The following is a 19,237-nucleotide window of genomic DNA, read 5'->3' as shown; positions in this document are numbered from 1 at the left end:
GAAGGTTTTCATCAATTTTTTAATAGAATTTAGTATGGTAGGAGAATAATCGTCTTATTTTGGGCTTTCTACAGAAAGGAAAATAAAACTCGAAGGAAGTGAGTTGCAAAAACATTGCAGTAGCAGTAGCAGGGATAGTAAAAGTGGTTGAGAATTTGAGGCTTCTGAGAAACACGGTTGTGTTTCATCAGATGATTCTCTTTTTTACTAGGGAAAGCCACTGTTTTACCCCTGTTCACACCATGACTGTTCTACTGTTCTTTCAGATATCCTGATTAATTTCCTAAAGGAAGTGGCTGCTGCTGCCCCTGCCCTGCCATTTTATTACTATCACATTCCTGCCTTGACAGGGGTAAAGAGTAAGTACTGCTTCTTTTGATATTTCTTTCCTTCCAACTCTCACATCTTACCCTATTATGCTAAGAAACTCCACTCCATCCCACCCTACCCCATACCCCAAAAGCATACCACCACTGACTGGGCAGTTCCAGTTGTTTCTAAATGTCACTCTAAAGTCCCAGCCCTTATCAATCATTCACACTGCCGTATAATGGAAGTTGTTAGGTATGAAAGGAAATTTGATCTCTGGGCACTTGTAGCACATACCTTTCATCTCTATCACATAGACACCCTTCTTCTTATTGAGAAGACATGAGTCTGTAAGCCTCACTAGGACAGGAGTGTGTATACCTTGAACCTGTTGTATTCTTAGTGCCTATAGCACATAGGAAAGTCCTCTGATCTCTTCTGACTTCTCTTCTAGCTTTTCTTTGGTTATTACTGTATTTCTCCAGAGAGAAGAGTTTTACAATTAGCTGAAATTTCTTATATTATTTTTAAAATCCCACTCTTTTCTAAATTCCATAAGAGGAAAAATTGAGACTGTACTTTATAAACATTCTGAGGAAAAAAAAAACAAAACTGCTTTTCCTATTCTCTACTCTCATACTTAGCAAACTCAACGCAAAACATTTTACCTCTGGCCACCAAAATGTATGTGGGCATTTCTCCCCACCAACAACCAATTCTTCATCAGAGTCGAACTGGGTGTCCTCTAATTGGATTCAGTTCTGACACTGTCTATTGGAGTTAGCACTGGATCCCACAGATTAAGGGCTTAGTCCCACAGGACTGCCCCCACTTCAGTGCCAGTCTCAAGTCCCAGGTTGTGGCCTGTACTTCCCACCAGCTGGCTACAAATCAGGGTTCCAATTACCTCCTCCTTGGGCTCAATTAATGTGCTACAGCAGTTCACAGAACTCAAAGAAACACTTTACTTACTATTGCCCATTTATTACAAAGGAAACAGATAAACAACCAGAAGAAGAGATGCATAGGGTAAGATATGTGAGAAGGGGCATGGAGTTTCATGCCCTTTCTGTACAAGCCATCCTCCAGGCACCTTCACGTATTCAGCAACCCAGAAGCCCTGTCCTTTTGAGTTTTTATGGAGGCTTCATTATGTAGGCACGATTGAGTACCTCATTGGCCATGGGTGATCAACTCAATCTTTAGCCCGGCCCTCCTCCCCAGAGGTCAAGGGTGTGACTGAAAGTTCCAGCCCTCTAAGTACATGGTTGGTTCCCTTGGCAACCAGCCCTCATTCTGAGGCTATCTAGGCGACCTAGCCATCAGTAAACTTCATAGCATACAGAAATATACATATCACTTTGGAGATTCCAAGGGATTTAGATTTGTGTCAGATGCTTCTATCTCTCAGGAAATTACAAAGGTCTTGGGAGCTCTGTGTCAGGAATCAGGGTCAAATACCAAGTATTAGAATAAAATATTCTCCTAGCACCCTTGTCTACAAGGTTTTGGGTACTTTGTCTCAGAAACCAGGGACTAAGACCAAATATATATTTACACCTCACAAATATCCATCTACTGCCTTCAAGGAATGGGAAGTTTAGGATTATAACTGGACAAGCACATAGGAGCTGCTAGTCAGGGACCAGTGATTAGCAGTGTCAGTTCTGGCTGACAGCAGCATGTGGCAGCTCACTGCAGATGCATGGCACTATATGAGATGTCATTTCCTATAGATGTGCAGATTAATGAGGCGCTTATTATTTTGAGCAGTTCGTGCTGAGGAGTTGTTGGATGGGATTCTGGATAAGATCCCCACCTTCCAAGGGCTGAAATTCAGTGATACAGATCTCTTAGACTTCGGGCAATGTGTTGATCAGAATCGCCAGCAACAGTTTGCTTTCCTTTTTGGGGTGGATGAGGTAAGTCACCCCCTAGCATGTTGCAGCAGGTCAGTTCCCTCCAAAACAATTTGTGTAGCTATATAGTAGCATCTCTTCTCTTTCTCTTTTTCATAAAAGCGAATATTCTTTGTTTCTGATTAGCAACTGTTGAGTGCTCTGGTGATGGGAGCAACTGGAGCAGTGGGGAGGTAAGCATGACTCATTTTTCCCAATGGTTATAAAGTCCCCCATAAAGGCATTCATCACCAAAGTAGCTGTATTTCTTGCATGTGTATCCTTTCTAATAGAAGTTTCCTTTCTTTTCCACATTCTTCCAGTGAAAGGGAATTAAATAGTGCTTAGCTGTTTGTTAGAAATTCAGTCATTGGACTGGGCATGGTGGTTCAGTCTGTAATCCCAGCACTTTGGGAGGCCGAGGTGGGCGGATCACTTGAGGTCAGGAATTCAAAACCAGTCTGGCCAACATAGTGAAACCCCGTCTCTACTAAAAATTTAAAGAAATGGGCCGGTCACAGTGGCTCACGCCTGTAATCCCAACACTTTGGGAGGCCAAGGTGGGTGGATCATGAGATCAGCAGTTTGAGACCAGCCTGGTGAAACCCTGTCTCTACTAAAAATACAAAAATTAGCCAGGCGTGGTGGCGGGCGCCTGTAATCCCCGCTACTTGGGATGCTGAGGCAGGAGAATCACTTGAAACCCGAAGGTGGAGGTTGCAATGAGCCGAGATCATGCCACTGCACTCTAGCCTGGGCAACAAGAGCGAAACTCCATCTCAAAAAAAAAAAAAAAAAAAAAAAAAATTAGCCAGGCGTGGTGGCAGGCACCTATAATCCCAGCTACTCGGGAGGCTGAGGCATGAGAATCACCTGAACCCAGGAGACAGAGGTGGCAGTGAGCTGAGATCAAGCCACTGCACTCCAGCCTGGGTGACAGAGCGAGACTCCATCTCAAAAAAAAAAAAAAAAGAAAAAAAAAAAATTCAGTCATTGCTTAGAAGCATCTGTTGCAGTTAGGAGTGAGATACATGAGCACATGAATTGAGTACACTCACAGGGCCCACACCTTAGCAGGAGCTGACTGGTAGTGCTATAGTCACTGGTGACCAGTGTCTCAAGGATGGACTCACACTTTGTGAGTTCTATCTTTGTCAGAAATTATTTGGTTACAAGTAACAGAAACCCATTTAAACTAGCTTATGTACAAGAAGATATGTTATTATAAAACTGGGAAATCACATAGAACCCAAGAGGAGGATGTACAACCAGGCCTCAGAGAAGATGAAAGCCAAGAACTGCAGAATCTCAACAGCCAAGGCAGATTATCTTTTCTATGTGGTTTTTTGGAGAGACTCACCTCCACATCTTTCTGCACATCTCTTTTATTTATCTTCTCTCTCTTTGTGTATCCAGATAGGCTTTCTCTGCTTCAGCATGCACATGGCCAGCCATGGCTGCCCAAGCGTGGCATCTCGGGACATCATTAGATAGCACTACCTAGGCAAGTGTCCATGTCAGGTTCAACCAGAATCATGTGGCCCAATGCCTACTTAGCAAAAGACAGGCAATTCAATTAGCATGTCCACTGCACATGTTAACCTGATTCATAAGAATATGCTTCCAAGCAGATTGAATGAAATGTTTGCATTAACTGAAAGGTACCAGGGGAGCAAAATAACATTTATAACATGTCTTGGTGAGCCTGGCTGTGAGGAAGAGTGACTGAGTTGAATAATATAAATGGCTTGTTCACCAAGCCAAGATGGCCTATGACAGCCATTGTAACTACAGGGGTATTTCTACTGAGGAAATTTGAATGCTGTATTTGCTGACCATATGTATTAATTCATTCTCACATCACTATAAAGAAATACCTGAGAAATCTATAAGAAAAGAGGTTTAATTGGCTCACAGTTCTGCAGGCTGTGCAGGAAGCGTGGCAGCATGTACTTGGCTTCTGAAGGAAACTTTCAATCATGGTGGAAGGCTAAGCAGGCACATCTTACATGGCCAGAGCAGGAGGGAGAGGAAGTGAGGTGCCACACGCTTTTAAATAACTGGATCTCACGAGAACTCACTATCATGACAACAGCACAAAGGGGAATGTGTTAAACCATGAGAAACTGCCCCTGTGATCCAATCACCTCCCACCAGCCCCACCTCCAGCACTGGGGATTACATTTCAACCTGAGATTTGGGCAGGGACACAGATCCAAACCATATCACCATTAAACCTTTTTCCGCCTGGAAATTCTTACTTTTTTGGCTCCTGCTTTTTGGCCTCCATACTAGGCATTTTAATTCTGTTAACATAATCTACAATCAAAGTACATTTGGTTAGACTTCGTTTCTCCCTAGTTACAATCATCTTTCTGTCTAACCAAGAATACACCTAAGACCACTGGGATTCAAATGTTAGTATTCTGAAACTCCTCAGACATTGTTCTTCCTTACTCTATTGCCAGAAGATAACATGAGCTTCACATTCCCGGAATCCCTTGCTGTTGACCCCGGTTCTGTATATACAAGTCCAACAACATTTCTGTTATTGGTACATCAAGATGAATACATTTTCTGATACCAACTTACTATGAGAGAAGCCATTTGAATTTAAAGAACTTGGGGAAATGTCCTTATTATGAGTTTCTATAACCGTCTACCTTGCTGGTTTCTCTAAGAATTCAGTGACTTATTTAAGATATTTATCTTTATAGGTAGAGTTGGAGAGCTTTTTAAGTCCACAGAAATATTTTGTCAGATCAAATTCTCACCATTTTTGTTGAATTGTTATAGAAGACAACATGAAGCAATGGAAAGCTTTCATGGAAACTCTGAAGCCCTTCTTTAATCAAAATAAAAACCAGGCCTACCTTGCAGGGTTTTACAAGGTTTAGACATGATTTATGTCAAGCACCTATAATATAATAGGCACTTAGTAAATGATCCCTCATTTTATTATCATCATTATTAATATTACTATCTAGAAACTAGTCTTTAATATACACATTAGCAAGGAATATAGGTAATTTGTTGGGATTTGCCCCTATTTTCATGGTGCTCCATCCACCCAGTTTTTCAGCATAAGGCTTTTAGGACTCACCTCAGATGCTACCTTTTATCCACAGTTCTTGTCTAGCATTGCACCTGTGTGTACCCTAGGGCAAGAGCTGGCCGCAGTCGCTTCCTAGCAAATACACCTCCATCTTTTTTTTCTTTATCTTTTTTTCTGCTTTTCTTCCTTTATCCCCTTTTGCCTGTCTTCCTTCTCTGTAGTACTGCTTAGTATTGCTGGAAAACTCAGAACTGAAGACAGTCTGATCCCCTAATAGATTAGGATCCAAAAACAGACTTTAGGAGGACTAGGTGTTTTTTTTCCCTTTTAAAGAGCAGAGGGATTTGAAGATCTGGACCTTTCTGGTTGAGTTACTGAACCTGCAGTATTTGTTATTATCTTGCCAGTACCTATAACTACCTGGGAAAAAAGACAAACCAGATGTTGGAGGCTTTTGAACGAAAGGACTTCTCTTTAGCCCTGAACTATCAGGTAAACGTTTTCTTCCCCTCCCATAAATCACAGCCTTTTTTCTTCCCCACTTGAGGATTCTTTTTCTTCTCTCTACTATGCCTGCCCTCATTAAAATTGCCCAGCCACTTCTTTCTTTACCTTTCTTCTGTTTTGTACTTTTTCTTGTTTAAAACCAAAGCTGTCCCCATTGTCTATGTTCCTGACATGTCTAATCAGGACAGGACCCATACGGGGATGGCTCCTCTCTTCCTCCTAGAAAGGATCTTATTTTTACTCTATCTTCAAAGTACTTTTGTGACTATAATATAATGGTCATAGATTTCTGGGAAAATGACCACAGGCTGTCCCCTTGAGGACATCACACCAGAGTTATCACAGAATATGAGGAAGCTATGAAGATGGTAACCTAAAATGGGGAAGGCTTCATTCAAAGTCAGGGCAGGTCAGTCTTGTCCACCCCGGAAATGTGCCAAGAACTAGGAACATCCACCAGGAAGGAAATAAGAGCCTAGTGGGTGATCCAAAGTAGATACAGGATTTGAGACAGGAAGGAAAAACCAGTAGAAGCTGATATGTTGCAGGGAAGACCCCAGAGGACATAGTGGCTGCTGTGAATGTTCCATGGAGGACAGCCTAGCCATCCAGGGAAAGAAGAGCCTCAGTGACGGGTGGAACAGTCTCAACAACTGGTTCTCTTTTATTTAGAGATAGGCTCTTGCTCTGTTGCCCAGGCTGGAGTGCAGTGATGTGATCATAGCTCACTGCAGCCTTGAATCCTCCTGGGCTCAAGCAGTCCTCCCGCCTCAGCCTCCTGAGTAGCTGGGACTACAGGCATGTGCCATCATGCCCAGCTAACATCTGGTTCTAACACATGGTTCTAAAGTGTAAATGGAATGAGTTGGAAGAAAGTAGGGTGGACATGAGAGCAAGACTTTTGGGGTCTGAGAGGCATGAGGATTTTCAGGATAGTATAAGTGGTTGAGAGGAGTATCCCAAGAAAATAAGTGGGAATGGAAAGACAGAAGCAAGATTGGAGCAAGTGGTTGGTCCTAATAAAGCTTGGCTGTGGGATCTTTCTGAACAGGACAGGCTGCCATCAGGGTAACCAGAGATTACAGATCAGAAGTACAAAGTATCCTGGGGGTTAAAGGAAGTGACCTGCAGCCCCAACCCAAAGAGAACATGAAGAAGCAGAATCCAGAGTGCTTAATTATTCCCTACCCATAGGCCTCAAAGTTGAGCCATCATAAATCTCCTTCCTCCTTAAAGTTTAAATACCATATGTAATATTCACCTTTGTCTATCGTCAGACCAAGTGAAGCTAAGAACAGGAACAGGGTAGGGATCTAGGAAGCTATGCCAAATAAACTAAACATTGACAAGACTTTGGTTTAGATAAGGGTAAGAAGAATGAATTGTGCAGACTCTGCCATCTCCTTGCATTGATGGTTCCCCCCACCCTGCCCAGTTTCCTAGAAAAGGTTATTTCTGAAAATTCTAACCTGTTCTGAGCAGAACAGGGAAATCATAGATGGAGTAGACTGAAGCAGCTATAATGCTGACCCTTCCATTCAATGGCTTCTCTTATTGGTTAATCCAGTCTCCATCTTTTTTCCCCTTAGTCCCACTCTAAATAAATCATCCTATTGAAAACAATGTTGGTGAGGAACTTAGTTTACCACATTCTCTGTTTCTTCTTAAGAAGGCATGTGTGAGTGAGTCTTATTTGCTCAGTACATAATTTCAGTAAAGGTGGTTTCTGCTCTTCAAGAGCTTTTAGTTAAGTGAAGAAGCAGACAAAAAGTTAGGGCTAAATTTATCTCATTCACTTTAATGTACTTAAGTGCCATCTGTTATATTTACATGAGTGAAATTACACATGTACAAAGATATTCTTTGCAGCTTTATTTGTAACAGCAAAAGATAAAAACAGCCCAAATATCATCCATAAGGCAATGGTTAAATACATTTTATTATGCAATTGAATTATATATAGCTCTTAAAATGAGATAGCTTTATGTATTCTGACCTGGAAAGATTTACATGCTATGTTAAATGGAAAAAAGCAGCAAAGTATAAGATAGTAAATGTAATGTGCTATATTGTTCATGGGGTAGAACACATATGTTTATAAGACTCTGGGTACTAAAATTTTATTCTACATTAAATTTTATTTCTAGTATACAGTCAATTAAAACAAATATGTTAAGCATTTTGAAAAATACTTTTAAATATAAAGTAAAATGTTATTGAAAACGCATCTCTTAATAAGATGCATGAGGCTCTAAGGCTAGGCGCGGTGGCCCACACCTGTAATCATAGCACTTTGGGAGGCTGAGGTGGGCGGATCATGAGGTCAGGAGATCGAGACCATCGTGGCTAACATGGTGAAACCCCGTCTCTACTAAAAATACAAACAATTAGCTGGGCGTGGTGGCGAGCGCCTGTAGTCCCAGCTACTTGGGAGGCTGAGGCAGGAGAATGGCATGAACCTGGGAGGCAGAGCTTGCAGTGAGGCGAGATCATGCCACTGCACTCCAGCCTGGGTGACAGAGCGAGACTCTGTCTCAAAAAAGTAATAATAAAATAAAAAAGATGCATGAGGCTCTTTTTTAAAAAATCAATTTGTCTGGAATCCGTGGATGAATGTTACTTAATGCTAGAATAAGTTGAGGTTCGGCATCAATACTATTTTTGTTTTTAGAGAAATAAGTGCTACAAAACTGTGTTCATGTAAGTTAGATAATAATGGAAGGAATTTTGTTACAGCAGTGTCACCCAGTTCTTTGAACATTTTTTGAGTCATGTCAAAATCACAGAATGCTTTAATGATTTCCAGCTGAAACCTGAGTAGCAGTGTAGAAAGCAAATCATTGAAAAACCTCTGATTTTTAGAGGACTTATTACCTATTAATTAGAGGAATCACTGTCCCTCTCTTTATCAATACCAATATTGACATTTTGATTTGTATCCCAAGGCAATGATATAGAAGGCATGTCTTTTTTTTTTTCAAAAGTAGAAAAGACTGTGAAAGGGGAAGCAGAAAAGAACAGCCTGCACCTCCATTTCATGCAGATTCTTATGCTGATCAATTTTAGAAAACAGCATTTATGGAAGTTGAGGATCTAGAAATTGATTCCCATAAATCTTAGCCTTGGCCACGTGCTCCTTAGGCATCCTGGAAGGTGCCCCAGAGCTTATATGCACCCGAGTTTAGAAACCACTGCACTAGCTGATAAGTTTACCTATGTAAGCCAGATGGATAAGGGGTGTGATTCCCATCTTTACTCTCTTGTAGAATTCCATCATTGAAGCTTCTTTTCTGCATGGGCCCATTCTGTAAAGCCTACATGTATGAAAAGATCTTACTTTAGCCTGGATGGATCCCAGTCATCTTCACTTGGCTGTTTTTCTCCACTCTGACAGACCTTCAGTAAATGAAGGTGTGCAGACTTTTTAGGGTTTCTGTAATCTGACTTCTACATTTTTTACATTGTTTACACAGTTCAATAATACTAACTATAGATATGTTTGTTCTTTTCTAGTTTTGTATCCAGAGATTTATCAACTTTGTTGTCAAACTAGGTAAGTGCCACCCATCTTCTGCTTTGTCTGCTGCTGGAGACTGTAAAGAAAATGGAATACCATCACTTTCTCTGAGGGTTCAACAAGAATACCTTTTAATGGTCTGTTGCAAGCAGAGTTCTGTTTCCCTTATTAACCCTTGGGGCCAACCATATAAAACTGTGAAGTAAACCTAGTTGGAAAATCTTTGGCAGCCTTCTCCATTTTAGCACATACCTACCCCATTCTCCATTCTTTCTCTCCTAAACCGTTAGCACTCCCTCCCTTTACTTGCCTCTGCTCATTAAAATTCTACTACTGCATTGAGGTTGATTTCAGCCTAAGTGCTTGGAGGAAGGCAGTCTAAATACAGATTTTACTAAATTGTGAATGACTGACAGCTCTCCCAAGAGTATTTACAATTTAAACAGAGTTTATTATCGCAAGTAAGCCTAAATGGATGGAGGTTTGGATAATATGACAAAGTAAAATTGGGGAGCAGTTGTGGGGAGAAATACAGTGAATTTGAGTAGAGAAACCTCTCCAGAGTGTCTTAAATCATCTATAACAAATGACAAATGCCACTATCCACTCTTCTGCAAGAGATTGGCCCTTGAGCCAATTGAATCTGCGTTAATGCAGGAAAATTTTTAAGTTTATTTTTGGCAGACCTCCCTGCTCTCTGTCAGAGTCCTGCATAATCCTGGCAACTCCTCCCTCTCCCCCAAGCACCTCTTGTGTTTTGCCCCTCATTCTTGCAGGGTTCTCAACCCACTCTCTTACTCCTTCAAGGACATTTCTGTTTGTTTTTCCACTTTCATGATTTTTGCACATTTGTGTGCTGCCAGTGCTATGAACTACCTATTATTGTTCCCTTGTTCTAAGCAATGTTTTCACAAAATTGTGGGTTTGGTGTGATAATTATTATGTTCCTAAAGTACATTAAAATAGGTATTGAACTATTAAAATTTTAGACAAACTAAAAGATTGATGTGTGTAGTAGTCCCCCCTTATCTCAGGGGGATATGTTCCAAGATGACCAGTGGATGCCTGACATTGCAGAGAGTATGAAACCCTATATATACTATGTTTTTTCCTGTACATACATACCTATGGTAAAGTTTAATTTATAAATTAGGCATAGTAAGAGATAAATAGTAACTAATAATAAAATAAAACAATTATAACAATATACTGCAATAAAAGTTATATGACTATGGTCAGTCTCTCTGTCTGTCTCTTAAAATACCTTATTATTTTTGGACTGCAGTTGACCACAGGTAACTGAAACCATGGAAAGTGAAACTGCAGACAAGGGAGGCCTACTGTATATTCAATCATGCTAATATTTTCCCTCCCAATGCTCAGTTTTTACTGTAACTAAGTTAACTTAGCAAAAGAAACTTATTTCTTATGTCTTGAATCTGAAAGCAATAGCCAGCTAAGAAAACAAATTACAGACATTTTAGAAGATGGGGATTGGGGATTATGACGGATAATTATTAGTTATGCTTTTTACATATTAACAGTATACCTGATCTTCCATCTGCCTCTCCAATCTGAAGGCTTTGTCTTTCTTTAGTTCTGAAAAAATTCTCTGTTATCTGTAAAGAATGTTTTGACTACATTTACTCAAATCTCTCTTTCTGAAAGTCTATTAGTTGTATTTTGGATTTTCTCAATATGTATCTCAATTTTAAAAAACATTTAACATATCTTTCTATGCTGTATTCTGGATTATTTCCTTAGATATACCTTGAAAATCACTAATTCTTTCTTTAGCTATGTTTTTACTGTTTGATTTCCCTAAATATATATTTTTTTTCAGTATTTCTTGTTGCTTTATACTCTACCATTCTTCACTTCTCTTAGCCTATGGCTTCTATTCCTTCTTTTATCTCTGAGAAGTCTCTTTCAGAATTTTCTGTCATCTACTCTCAGGATGTGAGTTTTGTTATTTTTGAATGTGCTAGTTCTCAAGCTGCTGCTTTTCCTCATGGGTTTTGTAATTTTTAGCTTTGAGCTTGTCTTCAGAGACTGTTGTTTTCTGGGTAACCCATTGAACATTAGGTTGTAAGGTGCCCTATCAAGTGAGTTTACATTTGCCTCTGCTAGGACACTGTAGTTCCATCAGTTCTAACCAGTCTTTGGGTTAATTTCTTAGTATAGTACCTATACTAAGTGTGTGACGTACATTGAGATCCAGCATTCACCTTTGGCTCAGGCTTGAGTTTCTTTCATGAGATCTGTTTCCATCCACACGCCTAGTAGAAGTCAAGCTTTCTTCTTTATCCCCAGACCAGTGGGCTGGGTTTTTTTCTATTGCTTTTCATAGAACGCTGACTACCAGTTTTACATAGGTAGTTTAATTCCAGCTTCTCACCATGCATAGATCTAAAGCTTCATTTTCCATTCCCATCCCAGCCGTATAACACCAGCATGAAAACAGCAGCGTTGAGTCATAAGCCACCTTAAGTACTGCATTTCTCAGGGACTTCCTAAACAAGCTTAAACTAAATTTCATCCTGACAATAAAGTCCTACCTCCTTTGATCAACAATAGTATATTCCTAAATCGGATTATCCTCAAGGGCTGTTTGGCATCAGCTTCTCCTCACCCTTCTGACCTCTTTATTCCTGACACCTTTGGCTTCACCTTCTTGGGTTTAAGGTTAACCTTGAGTCTTCGTCTTCTTTTACTGTGATCAAGTTTTAAAATTTTCCAGCATTTCTATGTGTTTGAAGCAGGAAGAGGGATTTTGAATGATTGCTCATCTGTCATATTGCCTAGAAATGTTCCCATCTTTTGTTTTAATCTTTTCCTCTTGTAGTAGTTGCTGTTAGCATATGATCTCCTTCTTTGGGATTTTTGTGGAGAGATAGACGGTACCAGTCATGTTTCCTCATTTATTTTTCCCGTCTAGGTTTTGGAGTGTCACAGACCAAAGCCATCATGACTCTGGTCTCTGGGATTCCAATGGGCCCACCCCGGCTTCCACTGCAGAAAGCCTCCAGGGAGTTTACTGATAGTGCTGAAGCTAAACTGAAGAGCCTGGATTTCCTTTCTTTCACTGATTTAAAGGATGGAAACTTGGAAGCTGGTAGCTAGTGCCTCTCTATCAAATCAGGGTTTGCACCTTGAGATATAATCTACCTTAAATAGTGCATTTTTTTCTCAGGGAATTTTAGATGAACTTGAATAAACTCACCTAGCAAATGAAATCTCACATCAACAAGCATTGAGGTACCTATTGTGAGCCTTAAAAAGTCTTATTTTGTGAAGGGGCAAAAACTCTGGGAGTCACAACTCTCAGTCATTCATTTCACAAATTTTTTTGTGGAGAAATTTCTGTTTATATGGATGAAATGGAATCAAGAGGAAAATTGTAATTGATTAATTCCATCTGTCTTTAGGAGCTCTCATTATCTCGATCTCTGGTTCCTAATCCTATTTTAAAGTTGTCTAATTTTAAACCACTATGTCTTCATTTTAATAAATATTCATTTGGAATCTAGGAAAACTGAGCTACTGCATTTAGGCAGGCACTTTAATACCAAACTATAACACGTCTCAACTATATACAACTTGAAATACACCAGCTCATTTGGCTGCTCAGTCTAACTCTAGAATGGATGCTTTTGAATTCATTTCGACGTCACCACTTTTCGCTCTTCGAAAACGCTGGGTCAGGTGAGGACTTGTTTCAGTTCCTATAACTAAGTAAACGGCGGCTTTCTCATAACAAAGGAAAAGGTCTTCCCCAAAGATGAATTTAAGTCTCCACTTTTTGCTATACAGAAAACTCAAAACTCAAAGTTTCAAAGAACCAAAGGGCTCTTCCTCTAGGCACCACAAACTTCCCCTTCCTCCACTGAGAAGACTGTCTCTCCCACAGGACCCTGAATTATTGAAATCGAAGGCCGACTTCCTTTCTGCAGTGAGCCTGGGGGCTACTGTTATTATCCTGTCACACTTGCAACTAGTTACTTTTCTTTAGTGCTAGAAGATTTGGGGAGGACCCAAAGGACTCACAACTTTTTCTCCATACCTCCTTTTACTCTTTTCTTTCTGTGTAATGTATCAACAACTGTTTAATCTCCCTTCTAACAAACCTTGATGTAAGCTTTCTGATATCAAAGTATATTGACAGATTTTAAACTTGACTATCCAGTCTGTTAATTACCTAAGATTTTGTTTTCATTTCATCTCTAATTGTTTTGATCATTGGCAGAGAAAGAGTATTTGAAATTCATATTAGTTTTGCTCCTTATTTTAATCTCTTTGAATTAAAAATAAAACTTCTTCAAAATGCAAATTTGAAATTATAGGTAGACTTCAATTATCTTTGCTAATCCTCTCTTTAATTAGTCAGCTAGTTAAAAGTTGTTATATTCATATATCCTCAACCCTCTTTTTGCCTTTGTAGCTGTTAATTTCCTGAAAGAAGAAAATGAGTTTTTTGTTAGTTTTTGGTTCTGAGGATGTGCTATCCTTACTTAATGATACTAAAGCCAAATTTAAATTTTAAAATTCAATCTTGGGTATCCAATAAACAAAGAACTATTTTTCTATTTTTGCTTTTGTGAAGTCAATGCTTAGAGGATTTTTAAGATGGTTAATGAGCTTTTGTGAACATAAAGAGAAATATGATTTTAAAATGACCAGGTCTGAGTTTAGCTCTGTTAACATCCAGTAGCTTAGAAATGAATATCATGGCCGGGTGCGGTGGTTCATGCCTGTAATCCCAGCACTTTGGGAGGCCGAGGCGGGCAGATCATGAGGTCACGAGATTGAGACCAGCCTGACCAACATGGTGAAACCCATCTCTACTAAAAATACAAAAATTAGCTTGGTGTAGTGGCGCACGCCTGTAGTCCCAGCTACTCAGGAGGCTGAGGCAGGAGAATCGCTTGAGCCCGGGAAGCGGAGGTTGCAGTGAGCTGAGATTGCGCCACTGCACTCCAGCCTGGTGACGGAGCGAGACTCTGTGTCAAAAAAAAAAAAAAAAGAAGAGAGAAGAAATGAATATCATATAGCACTAGGCTATTAATAGTGCACTTAACAAGTAAAATTTTGGAATACTATGAACTTATTGTTTTGTTTATAATCTATTCCTAAATTGTTTTTAACATTAAAACTACAGTAATGGCATGTGAAATATTTCATTCAACACAGTACTAAAAGCTGATTTCCAACCTCTTTGTTTCAAGATAGAAATCTGAGATCAGTCCACTGGGGGTGGTTGGAGGGACAGGAGTGATTTTAGGAATTGGTTTTACTTAAGATCTCTCTTGCCAGGTGCGGTGGCTCACGCCTGTAATCTCAGCACTTTATGAGGCTAAGGTGGGCGGAACACGAGGTCAGGAGATCGAGACCATCCTGGCTAACACAGTGAAACCTCGACTTTACTAAAAATACAAAATATTAGCCGGACGTGGTGGCGGGCGCCGGTAGTCCCAGCTACTCGGGAGGCTGAGGCAGGAGAATGGCGTGAACCTGGGAAGTGGAGCTTGCAGTGAGCCGAGATCACGCCACTGCACTCCAGCCTGGGCAACAGAGCAAGACTCCGTCTCAAAAAAAAAAAGATCTCTCTTGGGTTTATTGAAAGATGTAGGAAAATGCCATGGGGGTGAGGTGGAAGTAGGGTTGGGGGGCAGTGGGAGTAATGTATATTCTTTCCTAGAAAGGGTATTTGCCACAACTTGAGAGAAATTTCTTCTTTCTGATCACCTGAAGGGCACGGAAAATCCAAACTCTTAGGAGGCTGATGTCTAAGGCTGGGTCGAGGGGCTTTGCAGAGTGACTGAAACCCAAGTTTAGGTACCCACCTGGGCTCACCAAGGCTTTTAATACAGAGGAAATGGAGTGGGATCTACAAACCCATCAAATCAAGTAGAGGAAACAACATATCCAAGCCATTTAACCATTTCCTTATCACATGCTGACTCAACCCTCAATTTCCTCCAGTGGAAGTAAGAGGGAAACTTGGAACCAAAATTATGCAAATAGCAGACCTAAGCCCCAGGTAGAGGCAGAGCACTACCTCACACTTTGTTTCTGGGGCTGAGAAATGGCTATCTGGGTGGACAAAAAAACCCAAATCATAGTTTCTCTGTGAACCCCCTTGGTGACTCTTAGGAAATTGTTTGATACATAATACATTTTAGCATGTTAAGTTACACAGCTAGAAGGAAAACCCTAAAGCATTTTCTTAAGTCTTAATCACACAATTAATAAATATAATGGAATGGATTCAACAAAATACATAGAGAACTATATCCAGCAGGATGTGTTACCTTTATCTGGAGACCAGTTACAGAGAGTGTTCAAGTTCTATTCCAGAGGGACCACCTAAGGAGATTATACATCAATCACATATTCACTTCTGATATATTTTCTCTGATATATTCTGCTAGAATGCTGTTAATGAATATCAGCATCCCACGTTTGAGCCAGATGTTGGGTTAGGCCCTATAGGCACAGAAATTGTCACAAATGCCAGCCTTTGGTGTAAGAGACAAGCCTTCTCATCTATCAGCAAGCACACATAACAAGGTTATCTTTGATGTCATGGGGAAGTGGGTTCCCACAAGCGGGCGCGTGCATCAGCATCTCAGTGTGGTCTACAGTCCAAGACCAGTTTGCACCATTTTAAGGTTATCCTACCTCAGGTAGAAGGAGGTGGGATAATGACCACTTACTACATTCTTGAGAATCCTCAGACTAGGGTGAAACAAAGTGATCCACCCTCAGAGCCTGAATGAGTGGACACATTTAAAGCATGTTAGAGTGGCAAATAATATTCACAGGCTGTATTAGTTCATTCTCATGCTGCTAATAAAGATGTATCTGAGACTGGGTAATTTATAAAGGAAAGAGGTTTACCATTCAGCATGGCTGGGGAGGCCTCAGGAAACTTTACAATCATGGGAGAAGGGGAAGCAAACACATCCTTCTTCACATGGCGGCAGCAAGGAGAAGTGCTGAGCAAAAGGCACCCTTGTAAAACCAGCGGATCTCGTGAGAACTCACTCTCACGAAAACAGCAGCATGGGAGTAACCACCCTCATGATTCAGTTAACTCCCATCAGATCCCTCCCACAGCACATGGGGATTATGGAAACTACAATTCAAGATGAGATTTGGGTAGGGACACAACCAAACCATATCACAGGCCTAGCTGGTCTTCAGGTTGCAGTTACTATCTGAACTCCCCTGAATATTGACCAATTAGTACTGTCCTTTTCCTAAGGTAATAACCTCAATCAGGTTTGACTTCCCAATTTGAGCAGAACTCCAGAATCATTCAGTTAAAACGCTAAGTATATTCTGCCTTTTGCTCTTTCATTTGTCTATATAGAACTGCACCTATCTGTATGTCTTTCAAGATCCTTCAATATGGCCAGAGGAAAGTGGTGGGGGATGGAGGTGCAGAAGAGGGACCAATTTCCACAAGGTAGTGAGAGGGGGCTTCTCTGGGTCCATTAGACTTAACCTGAAATTAGAATGTTGGAAAGAAACCAGTCAGGTGAAGAGTAGCAGAGGGTGCATTCCAGGTGGTAGGACCCACATATTTGACAGTTCTGAGCCATGGGAGAGTCTGGAGTGTGAAAAACTGAACAGAAGCCAATGAATCAGAGCTCAGACACCAGGGAGAAGGAGTAGGAAGTGATTAATTTAAAGGGACTGCAAAGGAGCCAGCTCCTGTAAGGTGTTGTAAGTCATAGGAACATTAAACTCACAGTGTTTTTCTGTGCTGTAACTTTAAGTGCTATAAATTTAGAGTGTAAAATAACTATAGGCCCCTCTAAAGACTGAAAAATTGGTACAGAAGGAAAAAAGTTTACAACAAGCCTTCATTACATTACAGTTTGTAAATAAACTGTCTATTATTTCAACTTGTTGATATAACCTTGTCTCTGGAAAAATTGATTTTTTTGGTCTGAAATTGTTTAGTTTTCTTGGGTTTACACAGAATGCATCATGATTTTCCAGTTAAAATATTATTTTCATTTAGTGGCTTTTCACTTAGCAGTAGGGTTTTCAGGAGTGAATTAAACATAATAACGAGGAAAAGGTATATTTCTATTCAGTAGCAGATAATTCTAGTATCTAAAACATTTATATATAATTCTGTCCGTTTTCTTTTTCTGCTGGCACTCAACTCATTGGACTTTGTTTTTTAAGAACAGAGACAGGGTCTCACTATGTTGGCCAGGCTGGTTTTGAACTCCTGGCTTCAAGTGATCCCACACTTCAACCTCCCAAAGTGTTGGGATCACCCACATGAGCCACTTATACCCTGCCACTCATCAGAGGTACTTAAGATCCTTACCTGTTCTATGATTTTTTGAACTTGAGCTTATGTTCAGTGGAATTTTATAGGAATTATTTGAGGTCTGGATAGAAGAATATTACACCAAAGAGAATATAATTTTAATCCTTCTAAGTGATTTATCTCTGCTGACTAATAACCACTTTAAATAATTGGCTTGAGGTTTTTTTGGATATCATAGGAAGTGAGTCTTTTTTTATTCTACCCAGCATCTAGTTTTTGATAGACAAGTTTCCTTATTATACCCCTCTTCTGGTTGGTTTGGTTTTTCATTGTTGCTATTGTTGTTCACTTTTCACTGAAGATACAAGGCATTCTGGCTTATGTGTAGGTCTCCTCTCAGCCTCTGCATGTTGGGCAGTCTCTTTTGTCTCCTTTCTCCTAAGGCCCAATGCAGCTTTTATTAAAAGGAAGCTCAAGTTCATTAAAAATCGGCAGACCCTTTCAGGGTAGGTGCTTACGTCAGGGTTCTCTTGCCTCTCCGGATTCATTCATTCACTTCATTTATGTTTACCTCTAAAGCATTTTCTTTCTTGGCAGCACAGCAATACATTTTTTTTTTTTTTGTATTCAACATTTTCTGTTATTTTTCAATGGTAAGTTTATTGAGGGCATCTCCATTTTTTTCAAGCTTTTGGAATCTTTTGCTTTCAGTTACTCTTAAATACAGCAAATTTATATTTTGCTACAGGTTCCACTCTGAGTCATTTTTTCTTAATAGATTATTACATCCCATTTACCTTTATTGAAAATCTTTCTAAAGTAGTTTGTAGAGGGAAACATTAATTTGTTCAGGTAAATAAATACAGTAATTCTATACTAGTATCCAATAAGAAATTACAAATTCTAGATATGTGAAACTAATTAACACTGGAAAAAAGTAAAACCCCATAACCTTATAGAAATGTGTTGTTCTTGTGGTGGCTCATGCCTGTAATCCCAGCACTTTCAGAAGCTGAGGTGGGAGGATCAGTTGAGGCCAGATGTTTGAGACTAGCCTGAGCAACATAACAAGACCCTGTCTCTACAAAAAGAAAAGAAAGACATGTATTAGTCTCAGTTAAAGCTTGTATAAAGCAAGCAACAAAAATGCTCAAATATACAAATGCATGGGTAAATAAAGCCCTGAACCTTAATATGGGAACCATAAAAACAAATGTGAATATGGCATTTCAAGACTACATAACTAAGAAGCAAGCCAAACTATAAAATAAATTAATTCCTGTAGAATAAATACAGAGAAAGCAAATATAACTGTAAAAATGGAGCAAAACACGTTGCAAAATGCTCTGAATGTGAATAGATTTCTATATAGCCATAGAACTTGTAGATTAACAAATGGTTCAAGAAGAACTGGTACAATGGAGACAGAAAAATGACTTCCAATGTTACAACTGCTTATAGAAAAGACAAATATTCACTTATACATATGTACAACAAGCAATAAAAAAGGAAGAAGTCTAATAGAAATTGGCTTTTGAATGACCATAATTATTAACAAGAAAATAATTTTAAAAGTATCAGATAGGTTCTATTCTTCATTCTCAAAATCTAGACTACCATTTCTGCTGGAATCCAGATTATATACTTCATCTGTGTCA

General features: G+C 39.7%; 1 protein-coding gene across 5 annotated transcripts in view; it reads left to right on the top strand.

Annotated features, from left to right (window-relative positions):
• Positions 1 to 13,612, top strand: part of NPL (N-acetylneuraminate pyruvate lyase) — a 40,578-nt gene extending 26,966 nt beyond the window's left edge. For 3 of the 5 annotated variants that reach the window (XM_030818779.1, XM_030818780.1, XM_030818778.1), the window contains 6 exons: positions 267 to 359; positions 2,083 to 2,231; positions 2,355 to 2,401; positions 5,670 to 5,754; positions 9,283 to 9,322; positions 12,225 to 13,612. In XM_030818779.1, coding sequence (XP_030674639.1) covers positions 267 to 359; positions 2,083 to 2,231; positions 2,355 to 2,401; positions 5,670 to 5,754; positions 9,283 to 9,322; positions 12,225 to 12,409 — 599 coding nt within the window. In that variant the 3' untranslated portion in view covers positions 12,410 to 13,612. Of the gene's footprint in view, positions 1 to 266; positions 360 to 2,082; positions 2,232 to 2,354; positions 2,402 to 5,669; positions 5,755 to 9,035; positions 9,181 to 9,282; positions 9,335 to 12,224 lie in introns of those variants that run through there. The other 2 variants (XR_004031706.1, XM_030818781.1) reach the window with 2 other exon arrangements.
• The last annotated feature ends 5,625 nt before the right edge of the window (positions 13,613 to 19,237 follow it).

The sequence above is a fragment of the Nomascus leucogenys genome, chromosome 9 (assembly GCF_006542625.1).
Source record: "Nomascus leucogenys isolate Asia chromosome 9, Asia_NLE_v1, whole genome shotgun sequence".
Taxonomy (NCBI): domain Eukaryota; kingdom Metazoa; phylum Chordata; class Mammalia; order Primates; family Hylobatidae; genus Nomascus; species Nomascus leucogenys.
This window is presented reverse-complemented; position numbering and strand designations above follow the sequence as displayed.